The sequence below is a fragment of the Podarcis pityusensis genome (assembly GCF_964106645.2).
Source record: "Podarcis pityusensis genome assembly, chromosome: 17".
In the NCBI taxonomy this organism is placed as follows: Eukaryota; Metazoa; Chordata; class Lepidosauria; order Squamata; family Lacertidae; genus Podarcis; species Podarcis pityusensis.
Genome location: NC_138042.1, coordinates 14,870,852 through 14,893,861, shown reverse-complemented (window position 1 = coordinate 14,893,861; position 23,010 = coordinate 14,870,852). Strand labels below are relative to the sequence as shown.

The 23,010-nt window shown below is 41.2% G+C and overlaps 2 protein-coding genes across 3 annotated transcripts in view; one reads left to right on the top strand and one right to left on the bottom strand.

Annotated features, from left to right (window-relative positions):
- Positions 1-23,010, top strand: part of LOC308466786 (SOSS complex subunit C-like) — a 76,975-nt gene that overhangs the window by 44,837 nt on the left and 9,128 nt on the right. The gene's annotated exons all lie outside the window — the stretch shown is intronic.
- Positions 1,486-21,027, bottom strand: HAUS6 (HAUS augmin like complex subunit 6). Of its 2 annotated transcripts, none has more exons than XM_080987774.1 (17): positions 20,678-21,027; positions 18,900-18,995; positions 16,516-16,594; positions 14,487-14,619; positions 14,163-14,310; positions 13,551-13,616; positions 13,202-13,256; positions 12,879-13,052; positions 11,900-12,093; positions 10,918-11,047; positions 10,251-10,353; positions 9,726-9,822; positions 8,213-8,279; positions 6,999-7,181; positions 6,178-6,313; positions 3,399-4,355; positions 1,486-2,293 (listed from the first exon to the last, which is right to left on the bottom strand). In XM_080987774.1, exons 1-17 carry the CDS (start codon positions 20,806-20,808, stop codon positions 2,286-2,288), a joined length of 2,757 nt encoding a protein of 918 aa, XP_080843900.1. In that variant the 5' UTR covers positions 20,809-21,027; the 3' UTR covers positions 1,486-2,285. The 2 variants fall into 2 exon arrangements, with proteins under 2 accessions (XP_080843900.1, XP_080843901.1); XM_080987775.1 differs by having other exon boundaries at positions 16,516-16,574; positions 20,678-20,817.

Below are 23,010 nucleotides of genomic sequence, written 5' to 3'. Positions count from 1 at the left end.
TTGTTTGTTCCTGTGGGCATTTGGGGCATATTTTCTGCAACATTTTCAAAACTACCTGTGAACGTGGAGTGGAGCAAAACCCACATGCTGCCCACTAATATTGAAAACAGATCCATACACATGTTTGATATTAGAACACTTCCTGTAATAAAAATGTTACTGAGACAGGCCACAAGACTTTTTGTATTAAGGAGAATATGTATATCCTGCTTTATAGACCCAAGAGGATCGCAGTGGCTTACAAAATATCCTTAAATCTAGTACAGAGACAGAAATTAAATGGCACTCCACATTGAATCAGGATTACTTGGCCAGCATCCTTGGTGTCATCCTATCAGGTACCAAGTCCCAACAAAATATTTTGAGGCAAGGGAGCAAGCTGTGCAGCTGAAACGTATGAAAGAAGACATCTTCCCTTGCTGGCAGTTTCTTTTATAGGGGCTTTTCTACATTTACACGCTATATGAAAAAGTAGCAAATCTGACTTGGGACTCAGCTACACAGCTGCAAATAAAACGTTTTAAATGTGTTGTAAAGTGCAATATACAAATGTGACACTAGATGGCAAGAGTGAGCTAAGCAAAAGTAAAAGTATTTTTCCAAAACGTCTTTTAAAAAAAAGCATTTTCAAAGCGTTTTCTATATGTGTGTAGATTCCACCTTGAAGACTTCACTATGACACTATTTGGCTTTTCCAAATGAGAAAATTCTGGCAGGTCCACTTCCCCTGACCTGCATAACCCAAATGCTGCAATACAGCATGCAAGAGGGAAATTTACTAAATGCTAGGGGCAAAAGCCCCTTCTGTGATCAGAGAGGCTCCTAAGCGCAGTTTCATTCTCTTGTTAATTATGCTGTTTTAAATGTGCATTTGACTTCACTTAGGAATGTGTTGTTTTTAACTTTGTTTTGTTAACTTTGTGTTAAATTTGTATTCTGTAGTTGACCTCCTTTGTAATATTTTATTTTGAAATCTTTAAGATAATGTTTTAGTTTTCTATTTGACTTTCTTCAGATTGTTTTATTGATGTTTTAATATGCTGCAAACCGCTTTGAGATTCTTAAAAATATAAAGAGGTATAGAAATGAAATTAATAATAAAGGTTCATGAAGTATAGAAAATTGCTGCTGGAAAAATACTTTCCCAGCTCAGAAGCCACAGTAGTCACATGAACAGACCATCCGCCATAAAGCTGGAGGGATGTTTAGGAGGAATTCAATGTGGCGCTAAGATGACTATTCCACCAGCGAAAGCATTTTGGACCACTCAGAACCAATGGGGGAGGGGGGCTGCAGAAGTTTGAAAAGACCTGTTATGCTAGCAGAAGGCCTTACCTGGGCTTTCGCTGGCAGGACCCATTAGCTGAATCCAGCCTAAAATAAGTGAACAGGCATAAAACACAAGTTGGGCCTCTTTCATAGCCTTAAATAAATTTACTTCATTCTTCCAAAGAGCTGAAGGAGGGAAACCCTTAATTCAGAAGATTTTATTGAGAGAGGTTTATTATGCTTTTCAAAAAGTGAAACTTTTATTTCATTTTAATAAATATTTTAAGACAAGTGAAAGTTTTAAGACAATACGTTAGTTACTAGAATTCAGTTCATTGTCTACATGACCAAGCTATGTCTGGGCAAATGTGTTCTAACAAAGCAAGCTCTCCGTTTTTTAGATTAGTTCTTAAATACACAGCACATAACCTATTTTAGGGGGAGGATCTTGCAACAGCAAATATTAAGAGAAAACACAGAAGAGAAAGATGAAAACATCTGCGTAATGAGGACTATTCTTAAACCTCTGTAGATTCACACACAGGAGGAAGAGTTGACATAAGAATGGGCAATTGGTTTAGCCAATTATTTACAAGAGCATTTCATTAAGAACATGTGCTGAAAAGGGTTAGAGCAAAATGATCTGTCAAAATCTGATTAGAATGCAGTTATGATATGTAAAGGTGTACACAGATAATGTTTGTTGGTTCAGTCTCTTAACACTCCATGCTTGTGAAAGTCTCAAATGGCCTCAATTTTTCAGGATCTCTTAATCAGTAAAAACAGAAGAGCACCATAATGGGGACTATGCAACAAACTAAGTCAGAGTTTGCATTGTTTAACACCAAAATCTCAATGAAAGCATGAGGTTTACCAAAAAAAAAAATAAAAAAAAATACTTTAGGTAAAAGTGAAATGTTTAAGTTTCTGAAGTTAGTGCATTGTTATATAACCAAGGAATGTTTTCATCTTTACAGATCTTTGCAGATGAAGATTCTTTTACATCCAGTTCCATGCTACATTTCTGAAAAAGAAACACATATGCCATTCAAAAACTTTTCAATTATTTTTTAAAAACTTGCCTAGAAATAATAGTCCTTTAGGCATAAAGTCTTCCAAGGATGTACCCTGTTATGTATGGGGTAGAAATCAATTACAAAGCACCCTCGGTTAAAACTTTTTAAGCTTCCAAGTAGCAAAAGAAGATTTTTATGGTCACTTTGGCTATTAGAATTTAGATAATATTAAGAATAAGATGGTCAAAACTGAGAGAATATGTTTCACATGTTAAGGGCAGAAAATGAGAAATCATTTTCCTTGCACAAACGACGCATGCAAGATCTCTGAATACAAGATTGTTTTAAAAAATCAGCACGTGGATTTTGTTAAATAAAACTATATCCAGAGAACTTGTTGTGCAAGTGGGAACAAATGAGAATTAAACAAAGAAATAAAAAACAGACAGCAGACTTTCTTGCTCTAACACAAACTGGTCTGGGAAGTCCCCAAAGTTTAAAAAGCTGTTTGCTACATAGGAAATGGTGGGGCAAAAAACCCCAAAACTAGACACTACCTTGGATGTGCAGAATTAGTGGCATGCTTCTTTGGCTCCCGTCTCATGTTCATAAGCCATTTCACACAGCTACTTGCTCCCTTGTGTACCTACTATGGCATGACTGCTTGCGCTAGAAAATGCAAATCTGAGCACAGCAGAAATGCAAGCTATTTTATCCCTTACAGAACTGTGCTAGCAGTTTGCTGGCATTCCTTAGCTTCTGCCCCACTCAGTATTAGAAAGTGTTCCATCACAGCAATCCTATGCCTGCTTCAGAAGTCCCATCATGTTCACTGGGGCTTGGGAACATAGGAAGCTGCTTTTTATCGAGTCTACATTGACTGACATCAGCTCTTCAGAGTTTCAGAGAGCGGGTGTGGACACCCCTAACTGTGGATGATTAGGGAGAAACCTGCCCCTTCTACGTACAAAGCAGATGCTCTAACCACTGCTTCCCCTGTAGGCAAACAAGAGGACTGTGGCCAAAATCATACACTGAAAACAGAGGAATGCCAACCCAACCCAACACGGCAATAAAACACATTTTCATCTGCAAGATCCAACAGGTACTAACCTTTTAACAGGTCTCCCCTATCCTGTGAGCCTAACTGCTCTCTCTGTGGCGTTGAAGGAAGCGAACCCAGGGGGGAGAGAAGGATCTTTCTTTCAAGTAGAGTCGTGTGCGATGGTTTCCCGGCAAGTTCTGCATCTGATGCATATGGTTTCCCCGAAGGGGTAAGAACATTGCAAGCTTCCAAGCTCGCCGGAGAGAGACTAAACTCAGACCTGCACCTTGGGATTTGTTTTTTAGAAGGCAGCGAGTTTTCGAGCGCAGATTTTTTCAACGTTTCCAAGCGCCTTCGAATAGATTGCAAATCCAGTTTGCACGCACTTCCTGCCACGCAGTCCGGCAAAGTGTTGCTGTCTTCTCTTACTTCATCCAGTTCAAAATCTTTACAACTATTATTAAGGCTTAAGAGTGCCCCTTCCTCTGGAAGGGTTTCTTGAAGTATGCCCAGTTGGATAACTTCCTGGCTATCAGAGCAGCTTCCTATCGGAAGACCATCCCATGACACAGTTGTACTCATAGAAGAATTCTGGCTCGCATAAGGAGGCAAAGTCTCTGCCACAATGCCATTCCATGGACCATCCTCCAGCTCACTTGCACATTCAGTCTTGAGGCCAGGTTCTGGACTTTTTGTTTCACATTTGCCTGGAACAGCGCATGTTAACCCTTGCTTCCAAAACATCTCACCCATTGGCCCAGCAGCTGCTTGACAGGTCAGCAATTCGCTACAACCGGTAACCACCTGCTGGAAACAAAATGGAGACCGCGCATCCAGAAATGGAGATTCTGCTGTATCAGACATGCATGAAGACATAAAGCATGCCATACTTGAATCTACTTGGTTTCGAGACGCAGGGACTCGGTCCTCCGGCATGTCTTTTATTGCTTCGGTATGATTCCTTTCCACACTTGAGGCTTCTTCATCCTGGATAGCTTTTTTCCAGGAGCTTCTAATTTCAGCAACTAAAATTCAATCAAGAATAAGTGAAATGTAGCACTGCACTGGAGACCATACTCCTATCCAATGTGTTTCTATTGCACAGTTAGCATGTTACCTTCAAAACTAGCTAGGACAGCTAATATAAATATAAATATAAATATAAATATAAATATAAATATAAATAAATATATTATTACTTATACCCCACTCATCTGGCCAGGCCTCCCCAGCCACTCTGGGAGGCTTCCAACAGGGTATTAAAAACACGATAAAACATCAAACACTAAAAGCTTCCCTAAACAGGACTGCCTTCAGATGTCTTCTAAAAGTCAGATAGTTGTTTACAGTGGTACCTCGGGTTAAGTACTTAACTCGTTCCAGAGGTCCATTCTTAACCTGAAACTGTTCTTAACCTGAAGCACCACTTTAGCTAATGGGGCCTCCTGCTGACGCCGCGCTGCTGGAGCACGATTTCTGTTCTCATCCTGAAGCAAAGTTCTTAACCCGAGGTACTACTTCTGGGTTAGCGGAGTCTGTAACCTGAAACGTATGTAACCTGAAGCGTCTGTAACCCGAGATACCACTGTATTTCCTTGACATTTGATGGGAGGGCGTTCCACAGGGCGGGCGCCACTACCGAGAAGGCCCTCTGCCTGGTTCCCTGTAACCTCACTTTTCACAGGGAGAGAACCGCCAGAAGGCCCTTGGCGCTGGACCTCAGTGGCCAAGCTGAACGATGGGGGTGGAGACGCTCCTTCCAGGATACTGGGCCCAGACCGTTTGGATTCCCTCGCTTCCTTCCACATGCAATGTCATCAGTTACTTAAGTATAAGGTCCTTAGAAGAATGGTGGATATAATGTCAAAGTTCAGGGAAGCAAAACTATTTGTACTGCCAGACTGTGACTGATCTGCGTTTAAAAATCAGGTTCTGTATGAGCCGAACAGATTTGCTTAGCTTGAACTGCTCTGCTAGTCATGTGAACAGCAAGACAATAGGCTGAAGCATCAACCTCTGATCAGTGAAAAGGCTTCCCTCCTCCAGGCATATTTCACCAGGCATCGCCCACAGAATGGAAATGCCTGTTTTGTTGCCATAAGGAAAAGAAACTTACTCTTCATAAACAAAAAATGGATTCTCAGGGAGTGAAGGTAATACCATAGTCTGTGCGTGTCTTGTACAATAAATGAATTAGGCTGCAGAAGAATAAAGTTAAAAGTTGGAAAGAATCACCCTCTTTGGGAACTATTAGCATTTCTGCTAATCTGGCTCGTAACTGAACTCTGACCAATCATTGTTCTCCTCCTTTCCCACATGTAATTACAATTTGGCAGGTTATTCATACAGGCCAACATAGAGGACATCACACTTTCCCCCAAGAACAGCTGGAGTGACGAGAGGGAACAATTTACTGGCCTCTCAATGAGTCAGTCAGCACCAAAAAGGGAGCCTTCTAGTCCAGGGAGCCAACCAGGACAATTTCTGCTTCCTTCTTCCTGACCCTTTAAAGAAAAATGGACAGAGGCAGAAAGGATGAGGCTGTATCTGCAAGAACCTGTGTGTCAAAAGGTATCAGCTGCCATTGCCTTCAACACTTGAGTCCTAGAGGAAAACGTTGCCATCTAGCACAGAAGCATCACTGACTGCCCAAAATATTGAACGATTTCTCTGATGCCTTTAATTGTGGTGTCTATTCTACCTGTTCAAGAGAGAACGCGACTTCTTGTAAAATTCCTGCATCAGACAAAGGAATTACATTCCCTCAAAACCTTAACTTTGTACCAACTGGCATTGCAGAATCCTCTGCCATAGGTAATTAAAGGGTGGAATATTAGAGATACTCACTCAGATTTTCTGGGGTCCGTGGAATCTGTTTCTTTGTTAAGAAGGGATCTGAGATTAGGGTGCCAAACAGGTCCTCCAAATCCTGTCCTCCTCCTCGAGTGCTCTGGGGAGAATTAGATACTACTACATCTGCCATCTGCAAAAAAATACACACACAAAAAAAAACATACAAGTAACACAGGTTTCCACAGGACCGGGTTCTACTCATGGGACTCTGAATCCAGCTTTGACAAACTATGGGACTATTAACATTGAGCTTTAGAGCAGCATTAGTAAAACTTCGACAGAAAAACTAGTTCATTAGACACCTGCCAATGAAACAGCTTTTAAAGCAGCTGCTCAAGATGCAAGCAGATTTCCCAACTCTTTCCTAGGTGTCAAGAAACCAGGCTGAGGTCTGCACCTCTGATGAGGAATGGTGGGAGCCTCCCCCTCCTCTGACCAGGATCCTGAAGCTGCCCAGGAGCAGTAGAGCAGTATAGATTTGAAACAGTGGTTTGCAGAGGGGCATAGTTGGCAAGAACTGGGAGGGTGAACAGCAAAGTGAAGAAGAACTGGGAGAGAGAGAGAGAGAGAGAGAGAGAGAGAGAGAGCTAACAGACTCTCTCTCTCACTGGAAAGCGTCCAGCCTATCAGTCCAAGGTCACGTAGAGCAGATAAGGTGGCTACACAAAAAGCACGGTGGTTGCAAGATGGAAGTGATGGGACTGGGGGGGCAGGGAAGTGGGTGGAAACCTTAATTGGGAACACCTTTCCTCCGAGCAGAGCTGCTTGCCTTGTGGCAATTTTCTGGCTGAATCACATTCAAGGATGTCTCTCACCTGTTCCGCCAGTTGCTCTTGTGCCTTCTTCAGAGGATCTTCTCGTTTAACGGAAGATGGCGTTTTGAATGTATCAGCTTGTTTTTTCTTTGCTGTTTTTGCAGGTCTTGAACTTCTTCCTTTATATCTTAAGAGTTGATAACTAGAGTGATCTGCTGCCTTGGGTGTTTCAGTAACCGATCCCTGAAATGATGCAATTATTTGCACAAATGCTCAAGGACCGGTTTTAGATGCAGACTGTCGTTCTTGACAACATAACCACCATGGCAGATTTAACTGCAACAGACAATGCTGCAGTTTCCCAAATTATATGGATTCCCCTATTCAGAAGGAAGAAGCAGGTTTTGGGCTGTCACTACAGAAAAGCTTGGTGTAGCTGGTCTTCTTTAAGGTAAAAGATTTTATGATGTCGCAGCAACCAAGCCACATTTGCACCATATACACATTTTAAACATTTAATTTTAAAGATTTTAGGCCCTCTTTCAGGGTAGATAACCTCACAAGATAGCTCCCAAGTTGGCAATTATTGTTAATTGTTATTATATGGAATTATTTTATATATGGAAATGTTTTTAACTGTTTTGACACTTTTGTGTTTCCCCATTATAATTGTTTCATTTGTTTAATAAATTTCACGTATTTTATTGTTGTAACCTGCCCTGGGACGGGTGGTAAGAAATCTAATAAAGAACTAAAAACAGTACACAACATAAAATAAAATAAATAATGAAAATCAAGACAACTATTTAAAAACCCAATGAATTGCTTAGAAATATTTATAAATCTATTAGGCCATAGAATAAATAATTCCTTAGGCACAGGAGCACCACTGAAAAGGCCCTCTCTCTCATGCATGTCTACTGGCAGGCATATATGGTCTCAAGGCCATTAAAAGGTCAAAACCAGTAAAATAATCTTAGGATAAGGTTCAGCTTCTTCAAGGCAATGGCCTCTCTATGAAGTAATAACGTTTTTTGAAGCCGATCAACACCATGTGGAAGGCAGGGAACACTCACAAAATAGTCTATGTGCTGCCTCACACCCAGAGTAGCACTACTTCTTGGTGCCTATATTGTCTCCCTTCTCCTTCAACCAAAAGCAGAAATCACTCCCATCCACAAGCTGGGAAAGACAGAACCAGGCAAATTATGACTTTACTCCAAGCTCTGTAACTCCTTGTAGACACTTCAGCTTTTCAAGAACAGATAGGTTACCTTTTCCGAAGATACCCATGTTTCATTTTCAGACGCTGTGGCGAGACTGGAAGAGGGCACGACCATCCTGGGGGGGGTGAGGAGAGGTGAAAATATTACTAAATGCATACTGTTGATGCTCTGCACTTCATTCAGTCAAAAGCTGTATGCCCCGTATCTGTCCGTTACGATTTCCCTCAATTCGTCCCGGTCATCAAAAGGCAGTTTTATTATAGGGAGAGCTAGTGCCAACTAGAGCAAAGCTTCATCTCTATTTGAGTATCAGCCTCCCAGAAGTATAAAGGTGAATCTCATGAACAACAATATATGCACACGCAAAGAATTCAGTGCCTGGAAATATATGCTTCATAGAATGCTTTTAAAGACAGCTTGCACACAAATCGCAACTGCACACCATGTAGCAATCCACACAGAGAACTTCAAGTAAAATCAGTGTTTTACGTATGGTAAGTACTGTATTTTCCCATGTATAAGACGTCTCCTCTTCAAATAGAGAAAATGGGGGGAGATTGTCCAGAGTTGCTGAGCTTTTCTGGGGGGAGATTGGCCAGAGTTGTTGATCTTTTGGGGGGGATTGCCCAGACTTGTTGAGCATTTGGGGTGGCGGTTTTGCCAAAAATCGCTCACCCGCAGGAACTCAACAGCCAATTGTCTGCACACCCGCCGAAAGCAAGCACCAATTGCCGCAGAAGCCAGTAGCCAGCGGACCTTGCAGCACCCACCAATCACCCACAAAAATGCCGCAGGCAATATCCTGTTTGCAGCAGCCACCAATCACCCGTCCCACCTCTCCACTATCCATGTATAAGACGACCCCAAGTTTTTAGCACAATTATTTTAAGAAAATAACTTAAGTCTTATACACGGGAAAATACGGTATTTCCCCCTATTTGGATAAACTATTTATAGTCCTTTATAGGAAGGGCTACAAGAGCTGGAAGGTATGCCTCATATATAGCTGGGTCAATATTGACCTGTGCAGAATCAGTTGCACGCGTAGCTCAAATGATATTTCAACCCTAAGAACTTCAGGGAGCAGCATGCATGTCTTACGAGGGGGGAATGGGGGGGACGGACAACATTCTTCAGAGATGCTTCCCAAACCTGACAGGAGCAGCAGCAGCGCAAGTGGAGTCCTCCTCACTTGAGGGTAGCTTCCCATTACAAGAGAAACCAAGCATAAATTAATTCAGCTCTGCTGTTCCTCCTCTGCCCCCATATTGGACCTGGGCGCCTCCTGGGACTAAGGAAACGTAAGAGACGGCAGGTAAGTGAAGCCATCTAGCCTTAGAGCTCAAATCTAGATTTGCATCAGAAGGAAAAGACTGATTCGCATTGCATTTCCATGAGATGGTCACAGAACTATAAACAAGAGGTGAGATGTGTAGCAGTACTTCATCCCTGTATAATACCTGCTCCTCCAATTTTCAGACTTGTGTCACATTCAACACACACACACACACACACACACACACACAGCCCTTTGATGCATAAGGACATATTAAAGCCATACCTCTCTGCAATTACCCCATCTGAACTACCTTGACATCTTGATGCTTTGCCAGGAAGCTCAAGTTCTGTTTTCTGAAAACTCTTCTTCTTGGTAGAATCTAAAAATACATTTTTACAAAGAGAATCATGGCTTTTCGAGAAGTGCAAATTTGTTATATTTACTAGATTAGAATACCCTAATGCAGGCATCCCCAAACTCGGCCCGCCAGATGTTTTGGGACTACAATTCCCATCACCCCTGACCGCTAGTCCTGTTAGCTAGGGATAATGGGAGTTGTAGTCCCAAAACATCTGGAGGGCCAAGTTTGGGATTCCTGCCCTAATGACTAATACTACATGCCTCAAATATTGTGCCCATGTTAGCAAGATGATGAATAAATTATGGCTAATGATGATAATTTTAAATGTATAACTATGCAAAGAGGAAGACAGACATGTCTGCGACTGTTGCCATCGAAAGCCCTTACCCATGCTCTGAGGCTATGGATCTCAGGGCAGGATTGATAAAGCTGCTCTTGAGATTTACCTGGAATTGATGCAGGGTACTGGCAGAAGACACTGCTTTTATAAGCTTCCTCGGTAGCAGGAGAAAAAGAAAGGGGAGACATGGCTGGTAATAAGTCAAGTGCCTTAAAAAGAAAGACATTCAAAAAGTTATGTTAAACAATATTTTTTAGCTCTGAGTAATATATCGTCAATATTCCAGAAAACTTAAAATTCCTACAAAATTTTAAAACCACACAGCCTCTTTTCAAAATCTAAAAGGCTGCCCTTAAGTTTTACCATTTCAATAAACATTTGAAAACTTAATAATAATAATAATAATAATAATAATAATAAATTTTATTTATATCCCGCCCTCCCCAAGTAAAGCCGGGCTCAGGGCGGCTAACATCACTAAAATAGTGCAACATTCTAAAAACATTATACTTACAACCTTACAATAGTAAGGGGTCATAGGTTTGGCTCTTTAAGAAGGTTCAAATCAAGAGAATTAACCATTGCAAAATACTTGAGGATTTTACCAGCGTCACTACCAAAAAGTGTGTTGGTCAACTTAAACAATTAGTATAACAATAAGGGGACTGCCTTTGGGATTTTTAAAGGCAATTTGTTTCAATTAATTTTCTACAGAAAACATACATTTTTAAAAATCAACACAAGCCTTTTACTCTCCCTAAAAGGATACTTACAGGATCCGGATTTTTAATTAAATGAAAAGGTGACTGGCCAAGGCAATTTTCCCACTTCAAATCCCATTCCTGCTGTTTTTTAGAAATAGACTGCTTTATTGATACACAATCTTCACGTTTTAATTTTTGCCTGTAAGAATTGAAGAATAACCAACATAGTTACTACAAAGTGTTTTATTCAAGCAAACTGAGATTTCATGAACAAATGAGTTATATCAAGTGAATGTATCTGCTATAAATTACACAGCAGCTGTGCCTTAGCTAAAGTCTAGTTGTGAACCATAATTAGAGTAAGCAGAAAGAAACTGCAAGACCACAATATACAAGTTTCATTTACAAAAATCTGAAGCTATTTGATACTCACAAAAGTAAGTTTGTGTCTTAAAAAGTTAACAGTTACTAGACTACTAGTATAGACCTGAAAAGCAAGAATACTCACCAAAAGGCAATTGAAATGAGCTAACTGCAAGTTAATAAAATCAGAAGGTAAACAGTACAGGTCCTCTGTTTAAAATAAAATCTGGACACCAAGACATACAGGGAGAAAGGAATTTTGTACTCCAAGTTCAGATCCATCAACTAGTCCAGAAACAAATAATGTGCTTGTATGCTTCCCACTCTTTTCTATTCCGTTTCTGAATACTTCCAGCGCTTGTTAAACCACACTTTCCTCATGGCATCCAAACCAGAAAACTCTGATTTAAGCAAATCGTAAAAAAACAGGAATGTTCCTGGTTTTAGGGATTACTTAAAGCAGTTTCCTGGTTCAGATATCATGAGAAAATTGACTTAATAAACCATAGAAGTATTGACTTAAGGTCGATAACAGAAGATGGGGCATAGTTTGCTCCAGATCCAGGAAATCATGGTTTACCAGACCCTTACATCTAAGCCAGGCCAGTAAGTCAGTTTATTCATGCCACAAGTATGTGAAAAGCGGCTGTGCATGTAGGATATGCAAGCCACAGACTTCTGAACTCACCTCAGTGACTTAAGACCCTGTAAATTAACATTCTGGTATTTGGTCTTTCCTTCCATGTACTGAAGATCCAATTTTAGTGCATTCTTGTCAATGCGCCAGCGCTCATGCATCAGTATTTCCAAAGCTTTGTTGAGTAAGTGGACAACCGTTAAAACGTTTAGTTTTCCTTCTTCATAGACATTCCCTACATGAAACTGCAAAACGTTGCAAACAAGGGCAGGAACTGATTAATACAGAAATACATTGTTGTAACACCCCATTCCTCTTTCGAAAAGTGAGCAAAATATAATGGGATAGTGAGCCATGCAAGACAAATGGAGTGAAGACCGTGATTTAAGAGATAACTGAGTGCCTGCGGCTTGAGATTCAGGGCTGTAGATTGTTTCTTTATGCCATGGGCCTGGAAGTCAAATGGGGAGTGGCTGAAGGATAAAAGAAGAAGGCATCACCGATTTTTCATTGTGATTTTTCAAGAGACTACCGAGAAAGGGGCACCAAAAGACTTTTGGCATCATGCTAGTGTATGCTTGGGAGCAATCAGTAAACTTCTCTTAAATTAAAAATTTACATGGCAAACAATTTAAATGGGGGGGGGAATCTCTTGGGGGTAGTATGCGACCCGTGGGTTAGTCACCCCTGGTTATTACAGATGAAGGGTGCCGATATATGCATGGAACCTCATCCAACCCAATGATCAGTCAGCTGCAAGGAGAGCCTGGCTCACGTAAGCCCAACTCAGTGTAGGGGTGGAATGATCTTGCAAGAAGTACAACTCTTAGAACAGAGCTCTTTGATTTAAGTTTGATTACATCTTCACTATACTGCAGATCTTTCCCTGCATTTTGTCTTAACAAAGTTGCTAATCACAGTAACTAGGGGACAATGAATTTCAAACAACTAAACGAAACAACACCAGACAAGAGAAAAAAACAATTCTACAGAAACAGTGGCGCAAAAACAAAGATGCATAGAAACTTACTTGGTGCATATCCTTTTCAACTTTTTCAAGTAGAGGCCTCGGAACATTAATAGCAACACTTGTGCCATCTAATACGTACTGGTCAATATGACCTTTGACAACTGAATCTACAACTTCTATTTCTTTTTGTAGACGTGTAAGTGTTTCCGTTATCTGTGTCCATAAACAGCGAACCTTTGGAAGTAAAAGAAAGCGGGGGTGGAAATGAGAGAGAAAATGAGATACTTTGAGAAAGCAGAAATATGCATGCGCGTAAAATGACAGTCCTGGGAGGCAGGGCACCAGATGGTGATAGTTGGAATTACATGATCAAATATCCTCACCTTCTCAACTCTCTCTGCCGTGTTGTTCTGACTTGGATTAAGGCCTTTCTCCATTCTAGCCAGAAAGTGAAAAACACAAAAAGTGTGAGCCAATGGTATAATTTGTGCTACAGCAAAAGCTGACTCACATATTCTGGTGTCTTTTGCTAACAGCTAATCAGTAGCCATTGAGAGCATTAGGCATGACAAGAGCGTATCACATACAAGTCAACACAAAATGCTTCCTTCTCCCACTTCTCATATCTGCCAGGTATTATGTTGTAATGAAAATGTGTTGACACCACAACCAGGGCAAAAAAACTCTAAACTGAAACTTTCAAATGAAAGCAAGCTAAGAGGGTACACTTACTTTTGGAGTTGCTTGTCCAGATCTGCATTTTCAAATTTTAAATCTCTAATTCGCTTACTAAAATGCCTGCAAACAAAGAAGTAAAAGCCAATAGCTACAGGTAAAGATTCTTAAATGTACAATACTCCCAAAAGCAGCTGATGAAGAGCAAACATCATTTTTTCCTTAAGCCCCAAACCCCCAATATGTGCTTCACATAGTTCATGTGTTTACTTTTTTAGTAATATGCAATTCTAAGATGGCAGCTCCCTAAAAGTTTTAGTTGGTTTGTTTGTTTGTTTGAATCAAGAAGCCTTTTTTAGCTACACAGGCCTGCTCCCTAGGGATTTACTCCTATTCTCCCTGACATCTTTGTAGAGACTGCCCTATGTCTCTTGGCAGGATCATGCATTTATTTGGCTTCTAGTCTTTTTTGAAGCGCTAAGATTTTGTCTTACATTTTTGTAAGTTTCATACTTATTTTTTTATTTGAATTGTGTATTTGTGTGCTACCCTTTGTGAGGGCGTCTTTTGGCTGGAAGGCAGCACAGAAACGAAAACTCAATCTCAGCTATACGGTTGTTTGGATCACTCAAACTGCCACAACTTACATGTTATAGAAACTCTACTTACAATGCTTTTTTCTGCAATTCTTGAATCAAAGTGTCTTCCTTTTGCAGACCGTGTAAAAATCTGTTTTGTGCTACATGATATTTTGCAACTGCAATGTTCAAGTCGGGAGGTCTTGAGTTCACTGCTTCTGGATAGGATATGTCAGCACCTACAATGGAAGAATGGAAGCAAGTTTCTCAAGCCTTTTGTGCATGGGCCCCCCTCCATTCTGTTTTTTGATCCCTTGAACCCAGTATCAACTACATGTCCTACAATTTATTTCCCACGTGGTGTGCATATAAAAAAAGTTTGGAATAGAAAGCCTCCCAAGAAATGATTGCTTACCTGCAGAATCTACTTTAACATGTTGCATTATGACATATCTTGCGAAGCAGTACATTAGATGAATGAACTTAGACCCACCGGGAGAAAGGAATAAAGATGCGACAACTGGAGGAAAGCTGTTTCCACATTCGTCCTGGGGAATTAAAAGGATAAAAAAGTGAACGGAGGAAGTGAACTGCAGCCTACAACTCTCTCTCTCTTAGATTTAAGCTTTAGCTACTACCTGTTTGTAGCACTAATACAATCGGCAAATAAAACAATACCAAGCAGCTTTGACAAATCAGCATACTTTGCTTCACCATTTCCTGAGGCTTCTACCAATACCGAACTTCTGATTGTATTCCTTTGTTATGATTTTTAATTGTTTTACTGTAGGTTTTAATTAAGGATGTTGAGTGCCCCAATGGATTTGTTACTGTGGATCTAAGTATGTATCGATTTTATAGCTGTGTGCTGCTTAGAAGCCATTATGACATTTAAGTGGTTTATAAATTAATAAATAATATTGTGCCTGAGCCACAGCTCACAATACACCTTCCTTCCTCTGCCGAGAGAGAGGGGGAAAAGAAGAGGGGGAGGGAGGTGCCCCACCACCACTCGGCATGCAAGGTCCACAGATTACTTCCCCACCCCAGGGAATGTGGCACTGGACAGAACAGAGGTAGCCCACCCCATCACTGGTCTGAACGAGGCTGTACTTTCTGAAGGAACAGGCATACAGTCTAGAAGTACTCCTTGATTCATCACTGCCACTGGAAGTGACAGTAGTGATCTCAGTAATTAGGAGTGCTTTGTAGAGTTGGAAGGGACCCCAAAGGGTAATCTAGTCCAAGCCTCTGAAATGCAGAAATCCCAGCCAGGAGAGGAAGAGGGCAGTGAAGTCCAGACCCTCAAAGCGGCCCAGTGTTCAAAGGAGGCACCTGTGGAACGAGAGCAGCCCTTCCATCACTCCGACCGGCCCCCATGGTTACTTTGGGGATCAGCCAAGTAAGAATGGTGGAGGCCCCTCAGGATCTATGTTGGCGATTGCATGTTGTTGTTGCCGTTTGTAAACCAGTTAAAGTAACAACCAGAGTGCCATCCCTGCCTCCCCCCGTCAGCAGCTGTTCTGGGACGAGCAGGGATTCCCAGACATCATTGCTGTGCTAACAATGGCCATTCCTGGACAGGAACAGCTTAGTTACAGCGACCCATGTAGCATCACAACTGGATTTTTGTAGAAGTTAAGACAGGCTCTGAAATTGGACACATTTTGTCACAGGCTAACAACTTTTATTTTTACACGCTTTCCCAAATGTTTTCCCATGGAAAACATCCGATTTTTTCTCTGATAATAGTTTTATCTGTTTTTATTTGTTATCTTTTCGTTTTTTATTATGGTTGGATATCACTATGGTATTTTGTTACTATTATTATTATTCAGCCCATCTGGGGGCTCCCAAAAACACAATAAAGCATCAAACGTTAAAAACTTCCCTGAACAGGGCTGCCTGTTTATTCATATTCCAAACAAATGAAGGAATAGCTTCTGCTGTGCTGAATCCCACCCAGCATGACTTCATCAAATGTACTTTTATGTCGGCACTGGGTGTTTCAAATTCAATCCCACGTGCTGCAACCATAGGATTGCAAAGCCATATTTAAATGCCCTGTTTAAAAACTAAAGAGAGGTACCAATGTTCTGATCCTGGACAGCAACAATTTAAACTGACCAGCTACTTTTGGGGCTGGCAAGGAAACCTCCCCAAAGGAGCAAGTACTGGAGGGAGGAATCTTCGTCCACACTCCTTTCTGGCTCTCCTTCCAAACAGTTTCTATCATTTGCTGACAACTTGAACTACTTGAGTTGTTGCAAGATGATGAAAGCGTGAAAAAGGTGAAATGGTGGAGGCAGAGAATAGGGCATGAGAGAACTCTCCCTCTCAACACCTAAAGAGTCAGAACACAAAGTCTGAAAGGAATTCTCATAGACCACCAATATTTATGGGGCAAATATGTGAACCCCTTTTTCATTCTTACCGATACTTACTGAAATTCTTCTTAGCCATTCGTAACTATGTTTCCTGAATTCAGAGTCTGTCTTTTTATCTGTTGGAGGAAAACAAAATCTTTCCAGGGAAGGGAAAGAAGTCAATTTCAACAAACGTTCAATGAATCAGATATATTTCTCACAAAAGATAGCAATACAAAAGGCTCAGTGTTCTCTAAACACATTTGCATTAACAAAGACCTAAGTATCCCACCTAGGATAGAGTTTGCATAGACAACAGTTGTAGTCAATTTTCAGGCTGGCATTGATAGTACTAAATCATCCCCAAACCCTGGCCAAGCTGATGGGAGGTGGAGTCCAAAAACTTCTGGAATGCACCTTGTTGACTACCCCTGTGCTAAGTAATAGGCAAGTTATGGAGACAAGAAGAGGCATGTTACAATTACAGCAATGTGTTCCAAATGGACAACCTCTGAAGAATTTTTGGAAGCTTCAGCTGATGTGGAATATGTAAACAAAGGGTTTTGGTGTGTGTTCACCCAAGAGAACATGCGCTGACTACTTTCCAACTGCTGCACAGGCTTCCAGTTCACTTCCAAACACAAGCTGACATACAAGTCTCTCACTACATGACTTGGGCCCAAAATACCAAAAGGAGCATCGTCTCCAATATAAATCTGCCTAATCTTAAGATCTCCAGGTCCCATCAGTGATGAATGACAAATAGCTAGGAGACAAGCACCTCTCCTAGGGTGCTGTGCCAGCACCTAGACTGATAAATTCCCTGCCTTAGGAAGTCTATTTGGCCTGCTTTCTCTTCAGCTTTTGTCACATAGTTAAGCGGGGGTTGACAAAATATATCTGGCTTAACGGCCAGGCATTAGTTTCTACTAGCTAGCTGTGCAGTCTAGTTCCACTATGATAGCACAATAATATTACCTGAATTTATCAATTAATATATTATCTGGAAAAAACATATATCTTAAATTGATATAGCTTGAGTTTTTTAAATTCTGTTTTTAACTAGAGATTTATTCCACAGCCTTTCCTCCCTCGCTTTCTCAGGTTTTTTTTTTCCCCACCCAGCCAGTCATTTTGTCTCCAAAATCCTATCTACATGTTTCGTTTGGAAATAAATCACAATCCATTGCTTTTGTGGATAGTTAGAACTTAATGACTGCAAAAAAAGCAGATAAAAAGAGATCAAGTTCCATTCTGAATGCCCACAGCCTTGTTTAAGCTAGAATTCCTGCTTGCTACAATAGATTGGCATTAGCATAAATAACTGAACACATATCATCTTACCAAGTGACTGGCTTCCTCCATCTGCATCTTTTGAAACTGAGCTAACCATGACAATTAGTGAAGCTTGAAAGCTTTTTATCACCTAATTCACTTGTCAGAACAGAAAATTCTGGCACATGACTTAGTCTTATCCCAGCAGGTATCTGACCTTTCAGAATAATTTATTTTAGTGAACTGATCTCTTGCTTTTATATACTTTCCTGAGTGCAAGTATTATTTAACATAGAAGCCCTTACTTCTGAATAGACATTTGCAAGATTGCACTGTTAAATGCACTGCTATGTTTTATAAGTAATAAATTGTGTAATCGTATATTCCAAACACTGAATACTATATTGTTACAAAGATATTATTCATGACATCAGTTGGAAAAGAGTTCTATTGCTCATTGCTATCAGTTTCCAGCACCCTGGGACCTCAACACCACAAAGATGATCTTGGAAGAGTTGCAACTAAATAATCTCCAGAAAATGTGCAGCAAGTCCCTTGTTAGCTAGTTTTTCCTCTCAAACAAAGGCTACACACAGAGAGAGCAGCAGCAGTAAGCTTAAAATCTCAAAAAATGATGTGAAGAAATGGAGGAAAGGATGTTAAATTAACAAGTAGTACCTACACATTCCTCTAATTCTATTAATCACATCCACAAGAATTCTTCCCCCTGCCTTGTGCACAATATGCATCCTTTTGGTGGGCAGAGGAGGAGTAGAAACAAACATTATGGTTATCTCCTCTGCAGCAAGACTAGACCTCTACTACTTGTGGGCTGGATATTACACTATTTTCTTTTAATGGGGAGCAATATGGCAGTCCCACAAAGGGATAGCAATGTACAATTTCTCCCCAGAGGAAGGCTGCTACTAGCAATTGTGGGCTGCATAGTTGCTGGGCCCTTGGCCACACAGCTATCAAACTGGCAAACACCCTGTTACCCTTTTCTGCAGGAAAGGGTGAAAAGGCGCTGCCTGGCAGAGACCAACTACATTCTGGTGGCCACAATTTTTAGTTTGGCTTGTAAAGCCATCCAGAAGTTGTGGACCCGTTCATAATTTTGTCTATAAGAAAAAGCCATTGAGTAATAAAGCATCCTTTAAATGAAGTTAAAGAGAAATGACACTCACCTGAAAATCTCATTACAACGAGACTGGTCTACGTTGGAAAACAGGAAGTGCACAACGATACTAAATGCATCTTTGTTCGGTTTATCAAACATGTTCCTAAAAAAATAAAAAAAATATGAAAACCAGAAATGTCCTTGTAAAGGAAACAATTGCCCCATGCACAAACCTCAGCACCCACCAGGATTGCCTCCTTTCCTCCCTTAGAGGGCCCTTCAATGCACTGATAGCAGCTCACAAAATAAGATTTATAGAGAAGCAGGTTGTTGTTTTTTGGAGCAAGAAATGGGATTAACATCCAACCATGCTTTATTTCCCTTCTTATAATAGCACATTTAAAACTTACAGGAGTGCTACAAGGCCACAGTCCTGCACTATTAATTCTTTCCCATGATCCATTTTAGTGTCGGTAAATACAATTTGCATGAACGTGGGCATTCTTTTTTAATTTTAAGGGAGAGAGGTGCAGTGATGGGAATACTTCATCTACCAACATTTGCCCGCCTGAGGTGTGCTTAAGGCACACGAGTACTTGATTTTTAAGACGGTACCGTATCTTTTTCAAAAAACCACTACCATAAACAATATACTCGAATAAACCCCCATAGCATTTTAACCCCCACCAGCGCTGTTGCTTCTAGGAACTTGTGTGAGATGTACACCCATTAAACCAGTGGGTCTCCAGCTGCTTTCAAACTACTGTACAATTCCCATCACGGAGTCACAGAATTGTAGAGTGGGAAGGGACCCCTAAGGTCATCCAGCCCAACCCCCCTGCAATGCAGGAATCTCAGCTAAAGCATTCTTGGCAGACAGGGCTGGATTTAGGTTTAATGACACCCTCAGCTCCTGAAGGTAATGCGGCCATTTATATGTCCAGCTGTGCTTTGTCAACAACAAATTGTTGCTGTTTCTTGCATTGAATATATGCTATATGGTCAAGGACATTAATAGACAGAATATTAAACTGTTTTTATATGCAACAACAGCGGCAAGAACATTGTTGGCCCAGAAATGGAAGCAAGAAGAAATACCAAAGAAAGAAGAATGGCAGACAAAATTAGTGGACTACGCAGAATTGGATAAAATGACAGGAAGAATTATTTGAAACCTGTGGGACCAGAAATTCACAGAAGATTGAAATAAATTTACAAATTATTTGAAGAGCAACTGTAATCAACAAATTACGCTAGTAGGACTATAAGAAGTTTTGTAAGGAGGAACATATGAAATATTGCAAAGAAGAGAAAGAAGAGAGGTATTAGTTATATTTATGTAATAGTGAAAGTAAGAAATGTAAATTAAGTGGAAAAGATTGGAAAATTTTCAGATGTGATTGATGGAAGTCAAAAAAATTGTATAAGATATAAAAGTATGTTTAATAATTGTTGAAAATGATATGTTAAAAAGCCAATAATAGATAGATAGATAGATAGATAGATAGATATAAAAGAATGTGTGCTATATGGTAATTTATGGACCTAATAGGTACCTAAAGCCATTTGCACATCACAAAATATGTATTTTATCAAAGTAACTGTGGAACTGAAATACCACTGTTGAACTGAAATGCAATTAAGAAAAAGTATATTAAAACTATAGTGAAATTTGGGGGGGAGGCCAAGAAAGTGGGGCCCCCAACCTCTACTTAAGAAACCTCCAAGGAAGGCTGAGGACAATGGGAGTTGTAGTCCAAAAAACAGCCGGAAACCCAAATTTGGGAAACGCAGCATTAAACAAAGGTCAGTTTAAAAGAAAAAAGGAAAAAAAGGCCCACTCACACGCCCAGGCCGAGATGCGTGGAGACCCTCCCGGCGGCGGCTTTTTCCGGGTCGAAGCCCAGCGCCAGAAGGTAGAGCCAGAGGTGCTCTTTCTCCCAGGCGGGAGGAGGCGAGAGCTGCTGCGCGCTCATGGCCGCGAGGCGAACCGGGCTGACCCGTGTCTTCCTTTCCTCACGTGCAGGTATATCCTCCGCGTCAGCGCTCTGCTCTTCCTCAAGGGTTCCGCCTTCGTTCGCCAAGCCCTTCAGCTCCTCTCAGAGGCGCCCTTCTTTTTCAGCCTCAGCCGCCGCCTCGCCCACCAAACGCGCCGCCATTGAAGCTCAAACCGCCAAAAAAGAAAACGGGGAGGGGCGGCGAGGCGCGCGCCAGCCAATCAAAGAGAAACATGCGCGGCTCCAGCCAATGGGGGGGGGAACCGGCATGCGAGTTCCCAGCATGCCCGCTTGCCGGAGACATATACCGTACCCGACTCTCAACCGAGGCACGCTGGCGTAGAGCTACGAAAAGGGTAAAGGGGGCTACTAGTTAAGTGTCTGCCTGCTGCGCGAGGCTCTTCCGCAGGCGGAAAGCGGAAACTGCTCCTTAGCAACGGAGGGGGGGAAATTCCCCACGGGCTTTCAATCGGTGCTGGATTTATGTATAAGCTAAAGAAGCTCTAGCTTAGGGCCCCACTCTCTTGGGGGCCCCCAAAGGATTTAAAGGGGGAAAAACCTGGATGTACAATTCCAAAATATAAGATGAAAAACAAGCTAGCCTGCTCCCTAAAATATCCCTGGTTTGCTCCTTTCTATATATAGGGTGCCTACATTCTGTTATTTATAATTATTAGTAGTTTGCATCATATATTTACACCTATTATTATTTCATGTTATAGCAACTTTCAAGAGACTAGGTTATGAGTGTAAATTGTGTTTCTAAAGGAACTTTTGTTCTTGCTAAATGCCAATGTGTTTGCATTATTAAGTTAGTTATGAATAAAAATCAATTTAAGTTAGAGATTAATAATTATTTCACTAGTAATATACTTCTTCTTAATTGTATTTCACTAGTAATATACGGTACTTCTTTTTAATAGATTTCAGTTCAACAATTACTTTGATAAAATACGTATTTTGTAATGTGCAAATGGCTTTAGATGCCTATGAGGTCCATAAATGACCATTGTGATAGGAATTTTGAGGTCTTAGATATATGGTAGTTTTCATAACCGCACGTACATAGATCAGCACAGGAAGACCGACCTGAAGCCATTTTGATTCCTAAACTGACCAAATGTTTTCTCTGAAAGGTCAAACTGGAAAAGCCTCCCCATTGTCTTTTCCTTCACAAATCCTGTCTTAAGGGTATGTCTGTGTTTGAATAGGGTGTGAGCCTGTGACCTGGCCCAGGAACTACCGGTAAGTATTTATCACTACAAAAGAATGGCCAGGCTCCCCAGGCAATCCAATCAAGTAACCTGCCAGACAGGAGATAAATAAGGACAGGAGAAAAAACAACATTCAAATGTTCTGTTTTAGACCGCCTTTTCTGTGATGTAGGTGTGATGTATCTGAGTGGTGGTCTTAGGTTACACCCCTTCTGTGATGTATGTATGATGTTTCTGGGGGTGGTCTTGATCTACAGGGTGGCAATTTCAAAAGTCATTATAAGGCCTTGCATGCCATTTTTCTGGGTCCCTCCTCTCTCCTGCGGGTGAGGGGAGCACCCTGTTGCAACAGATCAATAAAGATCAAGCTTACTAGCTTTGCTTTGCTTCTCAATATTCTCTGGTTGGCCTCTGTTATTTTCTCCTACCAATAGGGAACCTATGTAAGGACACTCTATGGGCTCTTGGATACCCCATGAGGGAAAAGGGCAATTTTTGTTTACAACACCATGTAGCATATATTCAACACAAACAGCGGCAATTTGTTGTGCACAAAGGACAGCTGGACGTAAAAAGGGCCCCATTACCTTCAGTAGCTGAGGGCCTCATCCAACCAAAATCCGGCCCTGCTTTCAATGTAATTGAATCCTGCTCTGTGGCTTCTTGCGTGGTCATCCTTCATCCTTGCAAGGACTACATGGCCAGCACAGGAGCATAGCTGTCAACTTTCAGATTTGAAAATAAGGGATCAGCAGCCTCAAAAATAAGGGATCAGCAGCCTCACCTGTCCCGGGGACAGTCTACGGGATATCTAACAATCCGGGATAGCAGCGGGAAACGGCGCTGGAATAAGGGAATTTCCCGCAAAAAAGGGGGAGGTTGACAGCTATGCACAGGAGCCCAACTCCTAGGGGTTGAGTCCCCCCCACCCCCGCAATATTCTGTTCCAGTTGCAAGGATGTTTTAA